Source organism: Catharus ustulatus, chromosome 3 (assembly GCF_009819885.2).
Source record: "Catharus ustulatus isolate bCatUst1 chromosome 3, bCatUst1.pri.v2, whole genome shotgun sequence".
Classification (NCBI taxonomy): Eukaryota; Metazoa; Chordata; class Aves; order Passeriformes; family Turdidae; genus Catharus; species Catharus ustulatus.
Window position 1 is genome coordinate 82,097,918 of NC_046223.1, and position 20,790 is coordinate 82,118,707.

General features: G+C 41.2%; 1 protein-coding gene across 3 annotated transcripts in view; it reads right to left on the bottom strand.

Annotated features, from left to right (window-relative positions):
• Positions 1–2,228: 2,228 nt before the first annotated feature.
• Positions 2,229–20,790, bottom strand: part of HTR1E (5-hydroxytryptamine receptor 1E) — a 34,109-nt gene continuing 15,547 nt past the window's right edge. For all 3 annotated transcript variants that reach the window (XM_033056574.2, XM_033056573.1, XM_033056575.1), the window contains exon 2: positions 2,229–4,437. In XM_033056574.2, the coding sequence (XP_032912465.1) occupies positions 3,181–4,275 (1,095 nt within the window). In that variant the 5' untranslated portion in view covers positions 4,276–4,437 and the 3' untranslated portion in view covers positions 2,229–3,180. The remainder of the gene's footprint in view (positions 4,438–20,790) is intronic.

Here is a 20,790-nt window from a genome sequence, read left to right on the forward strand (position 1 = left end):
TATTTTCATGAGAAGACCAGTACTTTCTGATCAAGTTGAGTTATTTTAAGTAGCCAATCCTTTATGTTGTTCCTGACTTTGAGCATGGGGAAAACATACATCTTCATCAGCCTAGTGGCATTTGTTGGAAAACATTCTCTGTGTTTAGCTAATGACTTAATTAGAAAATCAGTAGTCAGCTGGCAGTGAATGGTGAGTCTTTATTTAACAGGAAAGCACGGAAATTAACCATCCATCTGTTTTTTCCTGTTAATTACCTCTAAATATTAAAATTGAATACAGCCTTCAACCTGATTGGTAGTTTGAGTGGTAATAGCAGTGTTCACATACTAACAAGAAGCCATTAGCAGAAATAAAGATGATGCAGCTCCTGAATTTTACAGCTTTCATCCATGTTTCTGAAGCACTGCTACCTGCCTATGACAGCTGCTGTGGAGGTCACACTCAGCATTTCCAGCCCTTCAGCCACACTTAAGGCTTTAAATGAGCATCAGTCTTGGCAACAGAGTTAACTGTGCTGTCTTTTTTCCATGAGAGACATGACAGTACACAGCATGTCAGAGCAGTGTTGAGCTGTGAGGCTGGTCCCACTCTAAGGTTTGTTGTTTGTAGGAGGCTTGGACTAGTTGGCCTCCAGAGATCCCATCCTACCTACTCTGTGTGCCATGTGCCCTTAGGAGCAACAGTCAATGCTGAAGGTATCTCTCATTTTGTTGGTTTTCCCCTCTGAAACACTTTTCACCAGCACTGTCACTCCCACTCCTTCCCTTCTCCTAGCAAAGACCCCTGAGCAGCCAGAGTCCTAGAGACAGCCCCAGGGAACCTGGCTGGGGTGCAGCTTCTGCCTCAGCTGAGTTCCTTGCCTGCTGGGACAGTCTTGCACATTTACTCTTCCCTTTCTGGTCATCACAGCAGCTGTTCACCCTTGTGCACCCAAGGGACACCAAAATCTATTCTCTTCTAGCCATAACTGCTTGTGTGTCCTGTTTTCTCCGTCACAGTTGACTTGTTTCAGATATTGTGCTGAATCCTAGTTCTTTAATAATTAATTCTGTTGCATATTCTGAAAGCAAAAAAAAAATATTCTGCAGCACTTCTTGCAAATACCACATGTTAATTTTAATTTCCAGGGTTTTTTTTGTTTTTGTTTTCCTTAATAGTGTATATGCTCTGGGGAGCTGCTTTGGAAGCCTTATTGATAGTCAGGGTCAGGACACACTTCCCTAATTTCAACCACAAAATTTCCACCTCCAACAGGCTGCAAAAAGGAAAAACCATAATGGATATCTGTGCTTCCTCACTAAAAGAAATTTTCCGTGGCTGAGATAACTTTCCTTTCTTTTTGGATATTAATGTTTGCTAGTAGGAAACCCAAAGGCAGCTGGAGGAGGCAATTGCGAGAGCAGCTTCAGAAGGACAGCTGGAGATGAACCAAATTCAGGCAGGGAGTCCTGGAAGAAGAATCCCACTGCATGTGGGTAAGCCCCAGGTCATGCTTTTGTCACCTTCGGACTGGGTTTACGCTCAGCTTGTGGCTCTGCATCTTTCCAGCCAAATGCTTTCTCTCACCAATGAAAATGTCATTTCTCAGTTCCATTTGCAGTTTATTACTCACATATTATTTACACTTCCTTGACTCTTGATAAGAAAAATGATTGTCAACTTGTAAATTTTAAAAACATTTTTAAGAGATGGCTTCAAGTGCTGTTACCACACTTTAGCTACCTCTAGTATTTGTTTTGATGGATTTGGAGCTGCCATACTATAGTTTTCACTGTTATTGCACGTCAGGTTGACATATGTGGCATTTCCTCTGTTGTGTATCGGTGTAATTCAAAAAGAATTTCTTCAGAAAATTGGACAGGGAAGAAAATTAGGGTGCAAGGTGAGTAATAAATATTTAAATGGTGCTTAGGAGTTGCTAATGGACAATACCAAATTCTCAGCTTTGATTTTGCCCCTTCCCAGACTGATTTCCACAATATTTGAATCAGAGGATTTTAACTTCCAGAAACACAAAAGACAGGATACAAAGGACTCTTTCTCTCTCAGGACAGGGGAAGTTGGTCTGTCAAGGACTCCCAGAGCAAGAAATCCTACCAGAGCACCTGACCATAGGTTAAGTGGGCAAGATTGTGAGATGGCAACAAAGCATACGTGCAGACTGCTATTTAAAATAAATTATTTTTCTTTTTTTTTAATTTCCTGATATTCAGAAATAATTAGGATTTAGTTGATGTTTTTGAATTTCTATATATTGTTGGCCTGCTGAGAAGATATCCAGCTGTCTAAGTTGGTGAGGGTAAGATCCATAGATCCTTGGGGCTGTGCACCACAAGATTCAGGTGAGGTGTGGCAAAAGTGAGTACTACTACCCCAGAACTGACTAAAGCACAAGGCCTGGAGAAATAGGGTTAGTGGTATTGAAAATGTGACCCCTCAGATGTGCAGTTGGTTTCACAAGTATGACACTTGCTAACTGCATCCTCTCAATTGCCAAACGATCTGCCCAACACCTTGAATGTAAATTTGGAATATTGCACAAAGAGAGACACTTAAATAATTCCTCTGTGTTATGAAATGGGATAATTTCTAGATGTAATGAACTGAACTTGGCTTTCTGTTTTGGGAGTGTATTCCTGAAGAAGGGAGTGGTTTATTCTGCCTCAACCCAAGGTGGAAATGGTGGTAATTTGCCTCCTAAATGGCTGTTACAGCTTACTCAGAATGCCACAGTAAAGAGGTGCTGTTTAACTGTCATGACCATGAAGTGTTTATTAATTTTTGAATATGTATTTATGGGGTTCAGTTTATACAGTACATAAATTAGATGTTTGATTCTTAAATGGAAAAAGTATAAAAGTGAATATTGTTGTTTGCTTCTTGAATCATTGATTACACAAAATGTCTTAGACATGAGTACCTAATACTAATAATATTTTTTTTGTTGTTTCATTTCTAAAAAATCTTTTCCTTTGTAGAATAAATTTATTTCAAACCCTTTACCATGAATAACACTAGAGATTAAAAAATGGCATAATGAATTGCAGGCTGAAGAACAGTCAAGCAAATAGGCAAACACAAAAATCCCCTTTATCAAGGGAAACGGTGGCAGAGTCAAATAATTTTGCTCATTTTTAAGGCCAGGAGTCATGCCAGCATCATCATCTTTTAGTACTTTTAAGTATGTTCTCGACACCGGATGAGCTTTCTAAAGGCCAGCTTGAAATCCTCGTTAAAGCTCGTGTACAGCAGAGGGTTGATGAGCGAGTTGACATACCCAAGCCAGGTCAAGAAGTCTGCTACTTCTGGAGAGACAGTGCAAACGTGGAGGCCCACAAGCAGTTCCTTGATGAAAAAGGGCAGCCAGGACAAAATGAAAGCACCTAAAATCAGCCCCAAAATGCGAGCAGCCTTTCGTTCTCGTGTTGTGGAGATCTGCTGCCGGTCGCCAGCCGCGTCCAAGTCATTCTCGAAAGGAGGGATCCTCACGGATGCGTTGATTTTATCAAACTCTGTGGTTGGGTCAGACGTGGAGAAGTCCGAGACGCAGAATGTTTGTGTGAGCTTGCAGCTGGCAAAGGAGTTCTGGCTGTCAGTGCTCCTGTTGCTGAGGTGGCGGCTTGAGCCCCGCTTTTGGTAAAGGCTCTTTGCGGCGTGGTAAATTCTGTAGTACAGGATCAGGATCAAAGTCAAGGGGATGTAAAATGCCCCGAATGTGGAATAAATAGTGTAGATGACGTGGTCATGCTGAATGCGACACTCGCTGGGAATACTGATGCTGTGGTGATTTCTCCAAAACAAGGGGGGCATCGATATGAAAACGGAGATGGTCCACACGGTGGCTATCATCAGCCCAGCCCTTTTTGCCGTTCTTTTCCTGGCGTATTCGATAGCGTCTGTGATGGCCCAGTACCTGTCCAGGGCAATGACACACAGGTGAAGGATTGAACACGTGCAGCACGTCATGTCGACGCTGAGCCAGATCTCACAGATGAAGTACCCCAAAGTCCATTTATCTATCATTATGTAAGTGATGCTCAAGGGCATGACGAGAACAGCAACAAGGAGATCTGTCACAGCCAGTGAACATATGAGATAATTTGCTGGCTGGTGGAGCTTCTTGGTTGTGGAGATTGCTGCAATTACAGCAGAATTCAGCAGCATAGTCAAGGTTGTGATTGTGGCCAAGGTCAGTGTAACGAGCATCTTTTCAGTTACTGTTTTTGGCTTGGCAGCCGCACTGGCTTCAGTGGTGCAATTTGTGAAATTCATTTTCCCCTCCAGGATTCAAGAAGTTGGTAATGAAGAGTTCCAGGTTCACAAGTTATCCATTTGAAAGAGATGATCTATGTGCAATTTGAAAAAGCTTTTTATAATCCCATATTCAACAGAGCAGCAAAAAAGCATCCAGATTTCTTCCTGTTCATTGTTTTCCTAGAAGATAAAAACACATCTATTAATCAATCTAGGATAATCCCACCTTTTGGTAAAAAAGTTTTGCATTTCAAATATTATCATCTCAAATAAAATGTTGGTCTGTTTTCCCTTCTCTTCTCTTGCCTTTTCTCTCCCCTTTTCTCTGCTTTCATAATTCATTTTTTCTTCTCTAAAGGGCGTTTTGGGCCAGATTTCCTGCTGATGTGAAATGGTTATTCCTTCTTTGGTTTTGGAGATTTTACTTATACTAGGAGGCTGGACTAAGGGACTTCCAGAGGTCCCTTTTCACAAACATGTCTATGATCTATGTGATGCTGATACCAGGAGCTAGTTCTTTTCCTGCTTGTTAAAATACACTCCAGCTGATGAAGAGCTGAGGGAATTTGCCTTTTCATTTTAATTGCTATATGAGAGGCATCAATTACTTTTATATACCACCTTTGGAAAAAAAGCAGCAGAGCAGCCCATCTCAGCAAAGGCCTGCCAGTATTTCATAGCTTTCTATTCTGCTTTTTCACATCTGTGTCTATATTAATATATTAGAAACTGTACTTAAAAATTTCTCAGGTTACTTTTATCATGCAGGTTTTCAACAATGTTTAAAGCTTTATGGCAAATGGTTTTTACACAGCACATCAGTGTTGCTAGGAGCTCATATAGTTTTGTCTAATTATTCCTGACATTTCACATATCCCACTGTGAGTGTCTCTAGAGGAGACAGACAAAAAGCTTCCGCCACTGCTTTGAGATTTCCATCTAATCGTGCTCCTTGTCAGGGAGTCTAGTGTGATGCAAGGAACAATAATTTTTAAAAAAATTTAATTTTGTTTCAGAAGTTCACATGTCTTTCCTATACATCTCAAATGCTATCTGAAGCCAGAGTAAACAGTCCATGAGATGCAGCTTGGGATAACCTCTGGGACCTTGCTTACTCATTTGTAATTTATCTTGGCATAAAGGATATGGAAAACTGGAAGTCTGAATCCTTTTCTATTGAAATAAACTGAAAGATTCCTTCCCCTGGCTTCATTTATCAGACTAAGGAGGCTTCTGGGTTAGTTGTACAGGCTTCCTTCACAAGCAGGGGAAAAAGATAGTGGCTGCTGGAAATACACTTGTCCCCTCTCAAGACAAGCCTTTAAGGAAGATGCTATGAATCACATCCTGGAAATGCTGATCTTTCTCTATTTTCACTACAAGTGGCTCCTCCACAGTTGCATTTAGAATACATGCCTGATTTTCAGATGGCTAAATCTGAGAAGTAAAACCCATTCTCACTGACACCAGTGGGACTTGGATTAGGCTCTGGGTTTGCACATGCAAGCTAATGAGGAATTAAGAAATTGGATGAGGAATTATACATTTATAGCTAGTTGGGTGCTTAGCTCTATGTACATATGCTCTTCTTCAGAAATTTGAGTGCCATCTTCAGAATGAGCTGAATGCGAAAAAATTAAAAATAGAAACTTTAGATAAAAACATCTATTTGTGGATTGGCTCTAGGAAAGCAGATCCATACTGCCTTAGTCTCTGGGTTAGCAAAATGTGAGTTTTAATTCTGCACAAGGAACAGCAGAACTGCCTTCCCCCAAAACATACTCTACTCTTAAGAAGCTACTTTAAACAGCTTTAAACTATGAATAGCCTTGGAAGAAATATTAGGCCTGCTTATTGAAAATTGACTGGAGAAGTCAGATGGAAATCCATTCATCAAGTCTTCATGTGGTTATGCCACATGGAAATGTCAATTTGGTTGTTTAGGCCTAAAGCCAAAATATCAGCTAGAACCTTCTTCATAAAAATTGTTCATGGGAGTCTTTTCTGTCAAGCCAGATTCTGATTTCCTTAGTTTGCACCCTTATTATATCTGATGTTTTGATCAGAGGATAAAGCAAAGAGGCTTTCTCTCCCTCTCTCCCCTCTCTTGCACTCCTGGAGCACAGACCAAGTGTAATCCATATCCTTTCTTCAGCACTATCACTTAGTGAGTGTACCCCGGTCCACAAGCACAGCCAAAGACACTGGAAAACACCATGAATTCATGTTTCCTCCACATCCACTTATTGATCTAGTGCACACACAGGAGATCTTGTGATGCTTCTCGATGTAAGCAGCACTTCTTTCTGCTCATCCTTCACTCCTCTGGAGCCCTGAAGTTTCATAGCCCTGGGACATCTCCCCATCCTGTGTGGTCCCCACCATTTTCTCTGCTGAGCACTGCCTATATACATGGTTAGTCCAGTAAGACCTGAGTTGCTGCAGTTCTCCCCCCAGAAGGCCTACACTGATGTATCCTAAGCAAAATCCTTTCTGAGCTCTACCTGTTCCCTGTACCACAAGGATATTATGAAAAATAAATTATTGCTTTCCTTAATTAACTTGTATTTAAACAAATCCAAACATCAGGTTTCCTTTAGGACAAAGGATACTGCTGATAACACAGGGGAGTTTGGCTTTACAAGACTGCTGCTGCTCAGGAGGGCCAACATTTTTTTTTGCCTGGAAAACACTGCAATAATTGAAGACAGGGGAAAATATAAGCAAAGCATCATCCCTGCCTGCAGGTAACTCAGACCCCAAAAGCCCAGAGTTTCATGTCCAAATCCATTGTTGGAGAATTAATTCAGTCTTAATTCCCATGTTCCTTATAGGAAGTGAGCCTTAGCAATTCAGACAACATAAATACCACATAAGAAAATGGCACTAAACCAGTATTATTAAGGAAGTATATTTAAATGCTGAAAAGCCATTTCAGCATTTGGGAGCTGAAGGCTGGAGCTTGTGCCTCTTGTCCTCCCTTCACCACATAATGGGGAAACACACTGGCATTATAACTATTATTAGTAGTAGTACTAGAATTAGTATTATTATTATTAGCCCTGGCTGTTCACCTCCCAGGTCACCTCCTGTGCCAGAGCAGCCTGACACTCTCCTGAGCTGCTGCTGCCATCTCAGCACAGCTTTGGGGGTCTCTGCCAGGGCTCATGTCCACCCTCCTGCAATGCCTCCTCCCCAGCCACTCTCACATTGTCCTTGCTTGTCCAGCTGTCCTCTCTCTACTTCTGAATTAGAAGACACAGATAGAGAGTACTTTGGCCCAGGAAAGAAATGATGTTTTAAACTGGGAAATGATTTACAGGAGATGCCAGCAATTGACCTTGCTTGTTAATAAAGGGATTTTAATGCTACTTATCATCAATCTTTTAAAAGTGCAGGTGTGTTTGAGGTCATTAACATGGAGAATTTTACTATGTCTAAGCAATAATAGCTGGTTTTCAGGATCTCTATCACTTGCATACAATTGCTATATATAGTATTGTTATCACTACAGTAATTGATTTTGGTTTTCTAAGTGACATCTTGGAAGGGACATTAATAACAGTTATTTAAAGAGCCCTCACTAAAAGCACTGCTGTGTTTATGCTTTGCAGCTGTATCGTTTTAGGCTGTCAGTCATTTCCTACAGAGAGAATTTTACACACACTGTCTAATTTCCCACATTTGGTGCAAGAAACTCATCTGGCTTCCTCCAAATGGGAATCAATCATGTTTCATATTAGCTGATTATTGGTAATGGCTTTGAGTGCTGTTTAGGAGGAGGAAAGGGGAAAGAGTTTGATTCATTGTTCCTTAAAAGGAACTGGATGACTTTAGGCTGTGAGATGGCAATGTCCATGTCTGCTCCTGCCAAAGAAATATCTCCCTCTTCTCAGCAGAGGACCACAGTGTAGCAGAATACTCTGAATTTCTGCTGGACAGATTGACTCCCACTCCTTGGTCACTGAACTTTCATAACCACCACCACCACCATTTCATAACAAATGGAATAATATCATTTGGAACAAACAAGTGGAACTGGCATTGCACATGTGTATATACAAGGCAGGTTAGTTCCTTTACATCCATGGTTTTACATTTCCTCTAAGCAATTATTGCACTGTACAGCTGCTACATCTTTGTGCCCTTGACAGCAATAAATCAGTTTGACTCTGTTAAACTCTGAATTGGTCTGAGTGCTTTTCACTTTTAATATTTCCATGATTGGAATTCTGAAGGGCAAGGAATCTGTGCCATGATTTGTGAGACAGTTTATGGAAAATATGACTTAGCACATTTATGATAATGCTACTATTTCAAACTAAACTTTCAGTGCTCTTCCTCTTCCTTTAAAGAGGTTTTATCTTCCAAGTTTATGTACAAAGCCCTGAAATTCAGGCCTTTCACTTGCAACTTTCTAGTGTTGCTTTTGTAAAGTCAACAAATCTTGGACTTCATGGCTCCTTGGTAATCAAACGATACAACTGAGTTTAACTGAAAATTATAGGTTTCCAAATAAGTATTCTACTCTGGCATGGTGGTGTTGCTTTGGGTTTCCAAGGATGTCAGTGCTACAGAGGCCACGTTATGGATTTTTATAGGCATTGATGCTCTTTGTAACACGTCATATCTGGAAAAGCAGCATGCAAAAGCAGAGAAAGTGGAGATGGTCAGAATCACATCAAGGTGTGGCAAGATTGTCAGCAAAACAAAATCTTCTTGTCACCAGCCAGCTCATATTCACAGCCACAGCATGAGATTTTGATGCCAGTTGTAGTCAAAATGAAGGCAAACTATTAGAAGGTGCATTGGGGTTGCCTTACAGAAGCGTAAACTTGGGCAGGACAATAAAAGAAAATCACTATTTTTGTGTGGAAACCAAAATTTTACAGTAACATGTCTGAGGAATTCCTAGCTGCATTATGGGACCATAGATTAAAGTATGCAACCTTTTCCTACCGAGACTGAATTAAATTACCATGAAATTTGTATGAATTGACCTATAAAATTGACCTCCAAGTTAAGATTTACTTTGTGCACACCACTGAAACAGGCAGCATGATGGACAGATGGGCTGGAAGGACTCAGCAGTAAGCAAGGTGTGTGGAGGCATAGCTGTGTGTTTGCATCTGTGGGCACCCTACTAACACTCATACATGTAGTGACCCTGTCATAAATAACCAAAAGCACAGATATTGTAATCAAGGATATAATGGCCTGCAGCCTGTCTTTGTGTAACACAGATCTCTAGGGATACAGGGATATCTGTGCTTCAGCTCCTGGCCAGAGGATGGGCTGAGTGAGCAGAGCAGCACTGGGGACACTGCTGGGCACAGCAGAGAACATGCTGGATGTGGCAGGTGCCAGCACAGACCCCTGACACAAGTCACAGATGATGCCCCAAGGGATGGCTGGGATTTGCAGGTGGAGTTACATGAGAAGTGGTTGAAATTCACAGAAGAGTGGTGGGGAGCACTGAAGCTTTTTGGGAGCACAGCCCTGCCAAACCCACAACACCTCAGTTGCTCCAACAGCAATCACATATAAAGCTGGGCGTGCCTATATCAACCTATCAGAAACCAGATTTCACAGGTTGGTGCAAAACTGGGACCAAAGAGGAGGACGTAACTTAGCCAGAGTTGTTATTTTGGGAGGAGGCTGAGATGGAGAAAGGGAGTGTCAAGTCTGGTGAAAAGGACAAGAAGTGGAAGAAGAGATAACAAGGGAAAAAGTGAGTATGTCTTGCTCATCCACAGCCAAAATAGGAGCAATAACTTGTTGTTCAGATCAGAACACATGAGTCAAACCTGACACCATTGTTGGGAGGCTGAGAGGACTGGATTATTCCCAGCCAGTACAGGACTCAGGGACAGAGGGATGCAGCACTCTGATGCTGCTGTGTCAATGCCTGCACCAGGCCTGATGGCTTTGGAAGCTACCCATCACCTCCTTGGGGTAAAGAGCTGAGTCTGTGTCCTCTTGTCCTCTTGCAAGACCAAAACCAAGTGTTCATGCAGGCCAGCTATGTGCACAGGAACCCTCACAGCTCTGCTTATTTTCCATTGAAAACCAAATTCTGTGTAGGAGGTGGCTAAAATGTCAAGCTGCAAAGCGGTGCTTAGGCACTGGTACTTGTGTCTTGTCACTGTATACTGTGGTGTTGCTCTCTGACTCTTTTGCTGAAGAGTCCAGGATAAATGCCAGGGTGGCCATGATGTCTTAACTCTCTCAGCATCAGAAAGGGGGATTGCATATCTGGAAGACTTTACCTTCCTTCCTTCCTTGCCAGCCTGAAGGATTTCCTTCCCAACTTAGAAGCCTGGGAAAAAACTGATGGGAGAGGGAAGGTGCTGCTTCCAAAAACCCTTGGTGGAGTTCTGCACGTTTTAAAAAAAATAATTCCACCAGCATTACACTACAGAGGTAAGCTTTTGTGGTGTGGATCTCGGCACATGCAAATGAGAAACAATAATTAGTGATGATCTTCAAACCATGCTCCCTCCCACAAGCAGTGGTATAATTATCATTCACAGATGATTACTCATTTTTATCTACTTTCAATATGAAAGTTAGTAAATCTTAGGCAGTGAAAGCTCGCAATATTCTGCTGGGCTGCAATCTGATACAAACTAGGACTCAATGTGGATTTAATCCTGGTTTTCATCAGACATAAATAAAATTCTCTGGGGTAGTAAAACACACAGATTTCTCAAAAACCCCTAGAGTAGCACCCTGCTCTAGTTGCAATGTTTTGTAATAAATAACAATCTAAATTTATAATAATTTGTTTCCAAGAGACTATCAAATGAAAAAATAACCTTAAAACTCATCATTTAGACCCTATAGACCCTTTAGACCCTTAGCACTGTATATATAAAAAGTCTCTTTTCTTTCACAGTTCATAAAATACTCTTCAGCTCATTTCTGGTAGTTCATTTCACTATACCCTTTTCATGCCCTACCTTATATCCTGAGATGTTTGACTTGTGGACACCAGAGGCTCTAATTTCCCATGGCAAGAGACATGGGTGGCTAGACCTTGCAAAATCTTTTGGGGTGGAATTTATAGCAATCAGTTATATAACCCTACACTGTCAAAACTTGTAAGTGGTGCCTTTTCCACCACATTGTGGCTGAAAGAATTTCTCCCTGTACTTATTCTTCCTTCAGAGGTGATTTATGGAGATAGAAACCTTTCACGATAAATCTGTGCCTGGAAGAAAATAAAAAGTTATTTTGATTTGTGTCCGTTGGTTTTGCAGACTGCATTTGTGTAAGTGCTGAAATGAGCTAGCTTGGATACAAACATCATGTTACATTAGCAAGTAGTGCTGAATGGGTAAATTTACCCAGCCAAGGAACTGTAAATTCTCAGTCATGGAGTTCCTGATTCCCACAGCTAGACAGCCTTGTTACATGAGTTAACTTGATTAAAGTTATCTGACATGCTCTCCCCTGGTACCTGCATGACATCTCTATCAACAGAGGCAGCAAGCTTGCTTGATTGCCCCAGAACAGCATTTAACTACTCCAGAGCTGTGCTTCTCACCTGACCTTGTCTCAGTGCAAAGGTGCTCTTGATCCCTAGTGATACCCTAATTTAGTAAATAGCCAGACCTGGAAGACACATAACCTACACACTTAACCTCTCCTCTGCAAAGAAAAAGGCAATCTGTACCTGTTACCAGCCCTTGCAACCTTCATGCTTAGCAGTCACTCTCACAGAGATGTTATTCTCTGATTAATTTTTTGTTTTAGAAAGCTTGTGGTTAAGACAGTCTTTAACTTTGTATTTTAAAATGTTTTTCACTACTAAAGAAGACTTTTCCTCTTGTTTGTGCATGCACTTTACAACATGCACTTTCCTTCACTTTGTGCATGCATCTTTACAACATGCTGCGTCACTAAAATTTCCTCTTCTCTCTTTTGAGTAAGTTTTTAAAGCTTTTAATTTTTTTTATCCTACATTGTTTTACAAAGCTGACCATGTCACTGATCCCCGCTGTGGATGTTCTCATGCTTCAGGAAAACATCAAAGACCGGTGACAGACCCAAATCACTTGCTATGGAACAGGGGGTTATTGCAAAGGAAGATTTTACCCCGGGTTTTGCAATGCTGCCAGTGACCAAAATCAGTGAGCTGATTTTGGCTTGGCTGTTTTGCTCTGCACCTCCTTTTGTTCTACTGAATGGTTCAGCAAGGTGAACTCAGCACAAAAGAGAAGAGCATCAACGCAGGGTATTGGTGGGTCCTGGGCCCCTTCATAATCCTTCCTCCTACTGCTCAACCTTCCATTCAGACTATTTATTCATTGACTGTATGACTAAAACCTGCCATCAGATAAAATACAGGTGGGAGGACAGCTTGGATAATGAGATACCCCATGAGACATTGGCAACTAAACTGTGAGAGATTGCTCCCTGTAATTCGTAAGGGGAGAGGGCAGACAAGTGTGCCATGACCAGCATGTGCAGCCCTCCTTAGAAAAACAACACTTTGGGATGGTGCTTCACTGGTGAGTGGCCCAGGGACAGATATTCATGAAGTTGGTCAGTAAGGTTTAACTGTAAAGTGAAGGCACACAACGTCTGAATGGTCCTGAGCAGGTGAGTCCCTCCTCCAAACCTCCAGTTCTTCCTGCAGCCATAAATCAGTCTGCAAGGAAGCAACTAAGATGAAGATCCATCCACAACAACTCCCAGAAACATTTTGCCAAAGCAAAATAAACTACAGTCACATTTGCCTTAAAAAACCCCAAACAAAACAACAGTAATTCCAGCTGGAGAGACCACGCTGTCATGGCACTGGAAGACTGGTGCTGAAGTGATCCTCTGTTTCTTAGCTTCATGCATCTTGGTGCTTGAAGGAAATACAGAATCACATAAAAGGTGCTGGAGGACTCAGAAAGAGGGGAGTTCACCCTATTTCTTCTGAAAAAAAGATTTTAAAAACTGGAACTAGGGAAAAATTGTTTCAGTGTTCCCTTGGTCACTAGCAGTGTAATCTCCATGATTTAAAAAATCTTTGTTTCTCCTTTTGAATTGAAACTAATTTTGAATAATGTCTGCTCTTAAAAAAAAATTCTTGACTTCCCCAGTTTGCTTTTACGTGGAGAAAGGAAGAACCGTCCATAGACCTCCAGACCTCCAGGTGACTCCAAGTCCATAGACCATAGGAAACGTTTAAAATAATATGAGTTATTTTGAAGTTTAGTAACCTTTGAATTAATTTTGTTTTGTCTAGTTTGTTTTGTAACTAGAAACAAAACTGCCTTTGACTCTCCTCCCATGGTCCTTTGGAACAGAAATCATGCAGAGCTTGTAAAATTGTAAACCATGACTATTTTGCTGGAGTAAAATCTGCAGTGGGAAAACTATTTTTAAAAAAGAATCCTTCATTAGAAAGAAGTCTGTTTCATTTGCAAACTATTAAAGCACCTCACTGGAACATCTTACAAATTCCTCTGGAGAATAAGAGGAGTATGTCCAATATAACTTGGAAGAGTTGCTGTGGAAACAGTTGGGGTTTTTTTACATGCTGATAATCCTTATTTTTACTTCTTTGAGTTGAAGATCTCAACACAGTTTACAAGTCTAATACTTCACATACTGTACACAGGCCTGCTGGGAGGCACAGTCCAGTGCCTCATTTACTAGCACCTCCAGGGAGGGAAATGCAGTTTGTGAGTGGGAGACCATGTAAAGACAGTGGGATTGACTTTTTTGCAGCTGCTGCTGCCTGAATGCTGAGTTGGTTCTAGAAATTCAGCAGCACTGTAAGGTGCCCATGAAATGGGCTTATCATCTCCAGGCACATGCCTGAAATCCTATTTAATATTCATTGTTTTATGGTTTGAAGCAAACCTAAATACGATTCTAAGAGTGCAACTTCATAGGGAAAACTCGTTCCCTTGCTACCTAGATACCTTTCCTGTGTCACCTGTGGCTTTAAAGACCACTATTGTAATTATTTGGGCCCTCAGTCTTCTCTCTCCTAACTGAAGAGCCTGAAGAGTACTCATTCTTCATATTGATGAACTGTGCTGTTGTTCCTCATACAGAGGAAAAAGCATCTGCATCTTCTTTATACAGGTGTTACATTATTTAAGATGCTTAGGTCACACTGAAAACCTGGTCCATAAAATCCCTAATTCTCATATAAAGATAGTTAAACATTAGCTTCCTGGTGCATAAATCCCTTCTGAGTATCAATATGAGGCTCCTAAATTAATTAGCTGCTTTAGGGTTTCTTTCTGAGGAGTGTTCTGAAGCTTGGAGCCCTGCCATGTAGCACAGCATGAGTGGCAGGGTCAGGAAACTACCAACAGGAACTGAGTGTGCTATGGGCTGTTGTAGTTCTGATGCTTTGCATTTAAGTCACTAAGTAGAAAGGGAAGCATCTGCTTTTCAAGGTCTCCAAATGCATCAAGAGAAAAACTTTCAGAAAAATCTGCACTGAATTCTCACCTGTGAATGTATTCTCCATCTCTATTTCTCATCTTGCTGCTTAGAGACATGTCAAAGACACACAAATATTTACTGATGAATATCATTTATTCAGCTCTGGGGAAATGGTGCTATTTGCATTTATATGGAGACTATCACTTTGTACAAGCTAAATGTCACTGTACATGCATTATTTTTCCAGTCAATATTTGTTTCTTGCTGCTATTCTGTGTCAGGAGACTGATGTCAATGGAGTTTATTTAATCTCCACATGACTTGGTTCTGTACACAACTGCTCTGCAATTCATAAAGGCCTCAAATGAACAAATCTGACAGACTAAAACTTAGTAGTTCTTGAAGCTTGATCTGAGATTCTTTGAAATCAATGGAAATGTCTCCACTGTGAGCAAAAAGATTTCAGATTAAGCCTTCGTGAATACACTCTATTTCTTGCTGATAAAATAAAGGAGATGACTCAAACAATGGCTCTAGCCCTGCTTTGAAAGGAAAATTTTGTGTGATTGAACAAATAGTTTTATTGTAGCAGAAGGTGCTGTGTGTCCTTAGTCATGTAGAAAAATGTCTCATGTTGGTGAGGAGCACTGGGCTGATGGCAAGAGCCTGCTGCCTGGGACTGTGAGCGTGGGATTTCCATCTGGGCAGTGTGCTTGCTGTGAGCACAGGAGAAATGAATTACTGACATGTGGTGTACAGCAACACAAAGGTCAATGACATATTCCTGTTTAGCATGAGAAAACACTTCTTGTACAAGCCTTAGGTGCAAATCCTGCTGAGGCAGAAGTATTCAGATATTTGACTGGAGGAGCTCTGACTTCCATGGTGGCCTGATGTACCCTCAGTTTGCCAGTTGAAGAGGGTCCAAAATTGCTGCATTACCTTTATGGTAGTATGAATTTATGTTTGAACTGAACTGATGCTACCATTGCATTCGTAGGGCAAATGCTCCAGGGCTTGGGTCCTAAGCCGTGATTAGAACAAAAATCTCCAGCTAAATGTGGTCAATGGGTCCTGAAAAATCCCATGAAAAAGAGTCCCTGCTTTTATTTCCAGAACTTTGCTGTTGGTAGTGGAAGACATGAGCTGAGCTGACAGCACATACAAATAATTTTTTGGTTACCCAAATAAAATAGCCACTGTCTCATAACCCAGTTACATTATTCATGGCCTTAGCAATAACTATGTCTAGCTGTGGCTTTTATATGAAGACACACTTTTTCCCTGAATCCCTTACAATACACACAACCAAGCTAAAATATTTACTTTTGTCCATTGCCTGGAATAACTAAACTATGTGCTTTTGGAGACTTTTAGTTGTGACTAAGCTCATATAACTGGCACTTTAATTACTTGTCTGGAGCATCATGTAAATACAGAATAAGCAAAAAAAAATTGAAAACAATTCAATATCAGCTGTTTCAGACATGTCATTATATGAATTAGTGATAATTTGCTGTCAAAAACCGTAAGCACACTAACATTAACCCACAGATACAACGCACATATGGAGTAACTACAAAATTTCACTCTCTACACAGATTGAGTTGTCCTTTAGCAGGTGGAATAAAATGTGATGAATCAATGCCTGTTTAAAGTAGTATACATTAAAATAGAAGGAGTTGGTGTGTGTGAAGTGGAAAAAAAAATGGCAAGCCCCTGTTTTTCAGCTACAAACTCTATATACCAAATTTATACTTTCCCCTTCTGTAGTAATTTGCTTATACTGAATACAAAAGACTGTAGTTCATGCTAATAACATCCTATGGTGACTAGTACATCATAGCCTTTTTAACCTGAAAAATGCTCAGGTGACCATTTGTCCTGCCCTTGGTTGGAATCTGCAGCAGCAGCTCATACTCATAACAATTAAGAGATATTAATATCATGCTAACAAGGACAGGGTCATGGGAAAAAGAATTAACAAGAATTCCTCCTCAGTGCTCCCTCAGGGGCTTCTCTCAGTGGTAGAAGACCTTTTAGGGGCATAATATATTTCACACCTACTGTGTGCATTTCAAACATATTTTTTCTCACTAAGAAAAATATTAATTCCTGGATTAAACCAGAGTACTTTAATCAGCACCACAAGCAAAGCCTCGATTTACTCTGCCTCAGAAATGAACAGGAAGATGAGGGGATAGAAGATGTTTGTCTCTTTTGCTTTACCAGACATCTGCTCCAGGAAGCTTAGGTAGATACAGGCTTGGGTAGAACTTATTGTGGGATCAAAGAGATAGCAAAGTGGTATAAAATTCATCAGGTCTATAAAATTAAAGCAGCATACATTCTATAACTCATACAGGCACTAAAAATGTGTGCATTGTGTATGTTTTGTACATATGCAATTACTGTGAAATTGTACAAACTTTATTCCTTAAATACTTAATGGAAGGCCTTGAACCTGAAGATGCTCATCAGTTTGAGAACTTGAATTCTAATAATGAATGTCACATGTGCTGACTCATCTGCCCCCCAGGTAACAAAAGAAAAGGAGCTGACAGTGCATGATCTCTGCTCATCCCAAAAAGGGCTGGAACAACACTTGCACGGCATTTGAGGCTTCCTCATCCCACGTGGGCAGAGTCACTGTCTCACTTCCTAGATTCTGTCAGCTTTGCAGCTGGGACCCAGCCCAGCATTCCTTGCAGTGAGGGATGGTGGGCAGCATCCACACAGACAGCACTCATCCTTTTTGAATAGGCTGCCAGGCCTGACACCCCTTCTGCTTTGTTAAATGTGCACTTGGCTCACTAGGTAACATTTCTCTGTCTCTAAAGCAAACTTACACTGACCTGGGTGCCATTAACTGGACAGAGTTAGATTCTGAACAGGATGGTCCTGAAGACCCCACCAGATGGAAAAAAAATCTGCTCTGTCAAAACTTGTGCAAGATAAATATTCTTCCTTCACATAGCAGAGTCTCTAGGGCATTGTACCAATGAAATAGCAAGCTGGGTTAAGAAAAGGAGCTGCTGTGATTCTGTGTTACTTCCATCTGGGTTTATTTCTGGGCTTGTATAGTACCACTTATGATACGGAGTTAGAATTCAGAAGTCACCAAAACAGAATACATCCAAAGGAATGTGGAATCCTGACTGGCCTTTGTAGGAGTGCTCTACCTTGTGATGGAACATCCCATCAGCACACCTACCCTGGAGCTCAAACAGGACCTCTGGAGGTCCAACCTACATGACTCTATGATTACAGCCGCTGCTGCACTTATTACAAGAAAATACAAGAGGGAATCAGCCATCTCATCTTATCCTAGTTTAAATAAAAAATCCATGTCTACCTAGGAAAGTTTTTTTTAGATAAGAATGAATAATGTTACATTAATGACAGCAGCATCAGTACCACACCTCATCTGGGCAGCATCTAAAGTAACTGGCTTTTCTTAGGAATGCTTCAGCCACATACGTCTGTTCTCTACATCCCAACATGCCTGTTTTGCCACAGCCACCTGCTACCTGCTTTAAGCTCATCTGACCAAACTCTGAGAGACACAGGCTGCATCCTGTGATGCCCTAGCTCCTGTGAAAAGCTAGGTTCCATCATCCTGTGGGCTGGGGGACACCAGTGCTCTCTGGCTAAGCATTATTACAGGGCACAGGCAGCAGGACAGGCTGCTGGGGTAGTGCACCATACTCTCACAAACCATGAAACACAACAGGGAGATAACTCTGGCTAAATTCCTGGTGAGATGCACCAAACTTCTGCACAGCCTGAGCAGCCCCAAAGCTCATGTCCCAGAAGAGGTTGCATCTGTGGGTGACCAAAGGCTGGGTCTTCCCCTCTTGCACGCCCACTCTTTGTGGGGATGACCAGGCCATAGGCCCCTTGTGGCTCACCCAATAATGGTGAGGACACTGCTTCACTTGGGATCATAATGGAAAATGAGAAGCAGCCAAGTGCTCTGGAAGCATCGCACTGCCCATTGATGCAGAGGTGCTGGTGACACAGAGACTCCTCAGCTGGCACAGCATTTCTCAGAGCACCCAATGGTTGCAAAAGGGAGGCTGAAACCTGGATATCTCCAGGTTGTTGCAGCAAATTAAATATGATGAAGCATAGTAGACAGTTTTATATGCTCTATTAACTCTATTAGACCTTATTATTGGAATAATTTATTGCTGGATTCTACACAGCACAGATAAAGTTCCAAATATCCTCTGATTTTGTTGCTTTTGCAGAGGCCCTGGCATCAAAGATACATCCAGTAAGAGGCAGTAGGAGCTGAAATTTTTTCTGGAGGCAGTCCCAACAATGGCAAAGGAGCAGCTGTAGCCCTTAGGACTAGTTGTCTGTTGTCACACCGACACAGTTGCCACTCTTGGTAGAAAATGCCATTCCAGTAGAGTGTTGGAGTTCTGTGGAGGCTGTTCAGCAAGTTGTGCTCTTCTCAATGACCATGTGCAAAGTACCCCATGTTTCAAATCAGTCTGATTTGCTTCTCACGCACCAATCTGCTGGAGCAGCACTGTTGTAGAGCGGATGACCTCTTGCATACTCATGCTGGTGGAGTCACTGTCTGCTTCATCTGTTGCTGCAGGGTGACAAACACACCTCGGGCTGAGTGCTTGCAAGAGGAAAGTGAGTTCAGAAGTTATTTGTAGGTGTCTCTCTGCAGTGCTTGCAAACAGGAATACTTGTGTTTGTCCTCATGCTCCTCTGCACTGAGGAGGTGCAGGCACTCACATTTAATGGATGATTACTCTTGGATGGGTTTGCTAATGGCTTCAGTTGTGTCACTCATGAAACTCATCTTCATGATTTCTGAAAGACCCCATTAACACTGCATTAGAATCCTGATAGCTTTCATTCCCTGAATTATTTAGTTACCTACATTTTTTAAGCATATCAGAATACCTTTTAAGTCAAATGTGACCTTCTGATCTTCTTTGAGAGGGGCTGACCTTGAGCATGCTTCAGGGGGCTGTTGCAGCCTTGCCTCTGCCTTCACATGTGCTCTCACTGCAGCACTCAGCCTTGCACCTTCTCAAAAAGGTGTTATTGAGGGAAGCAGCATGCTAAGTGGTTTTCTTTTTTGTGATTTATCCAAGTGCCTGTTTGCTCCTACATGCTGTGAGTGGATAATAGCAGTTCTCAATCAAAGTTAAAATTACTAATGCTCTTGTCTGTGGAAAATGTAGCGCAGGAAAGAAAAAAAGGTTAATGATGCTGCCATACTACCAATCTTACTATGGTTTGTCTTATCTTCATCCCTGCATCTTTGTGAACATTATTATATTGACAGGTTATTCCAGTTGATCTCTCCGCTGAATCCAATGTAAGGCAACTGTATCTGACATTTTGCTAGGATGGTGAAACTAGTATTAAAAAAAGCCATGTAAACAGAAAAACAATAGGGTTTTTTTTCTAACACTATGTTCATCATCCACTAAACACTCACAACTCAACAGTGTGCTGACAGCACAGTGATTAGCACAGAGAATTACTCCATCCTCCTCTCGAATATATGCTTACAGCAGTAAATTTTGCTTATGAATTTCCTCATAGTTGGAAGCTGTTGAAATTATTTGGCACAGGATGTTGGAATAGCTTGAAAAAAAAATAGCAACACCAGCAGCCACTCTCACTTCAAGTTATTGACACTTCACTGTCCATCTGCAGTTCCTTCATATGGAGGCAATGTACTATCATTTCTCTTTTTCTAATTGTGTTCACCCAAGGTTCTTTTGTGGCACAAGTTATGACTACTTTTTAATTGTAGTCTGCTATAACCTTTTGCCAGTGTAAAAGGGCAGAGAATTGATCTTTTCACTTATATATTCTTAGTCTTCTACTGAACGCATTTAATTTATGAGAACTGGAAAATGGGACAGCATTAGGGTTTCATATATTCATGTACAAAAGTCATTTTTAGTTGAGATAGATGAACTCTGATGGATTGCAGAGTGTCAAATTATATGCTTCAAATTATATGGTGTAGTGATGGAGTGGTTTGACCAAGTCATGCTAGGCTCCTTATCTGAAAGGTCTTATATCAGGCATCTGAAACCACTCTTAGGTACTTAATCAAAAACAGTCTGGCTTGTAGGGGTCATCAGC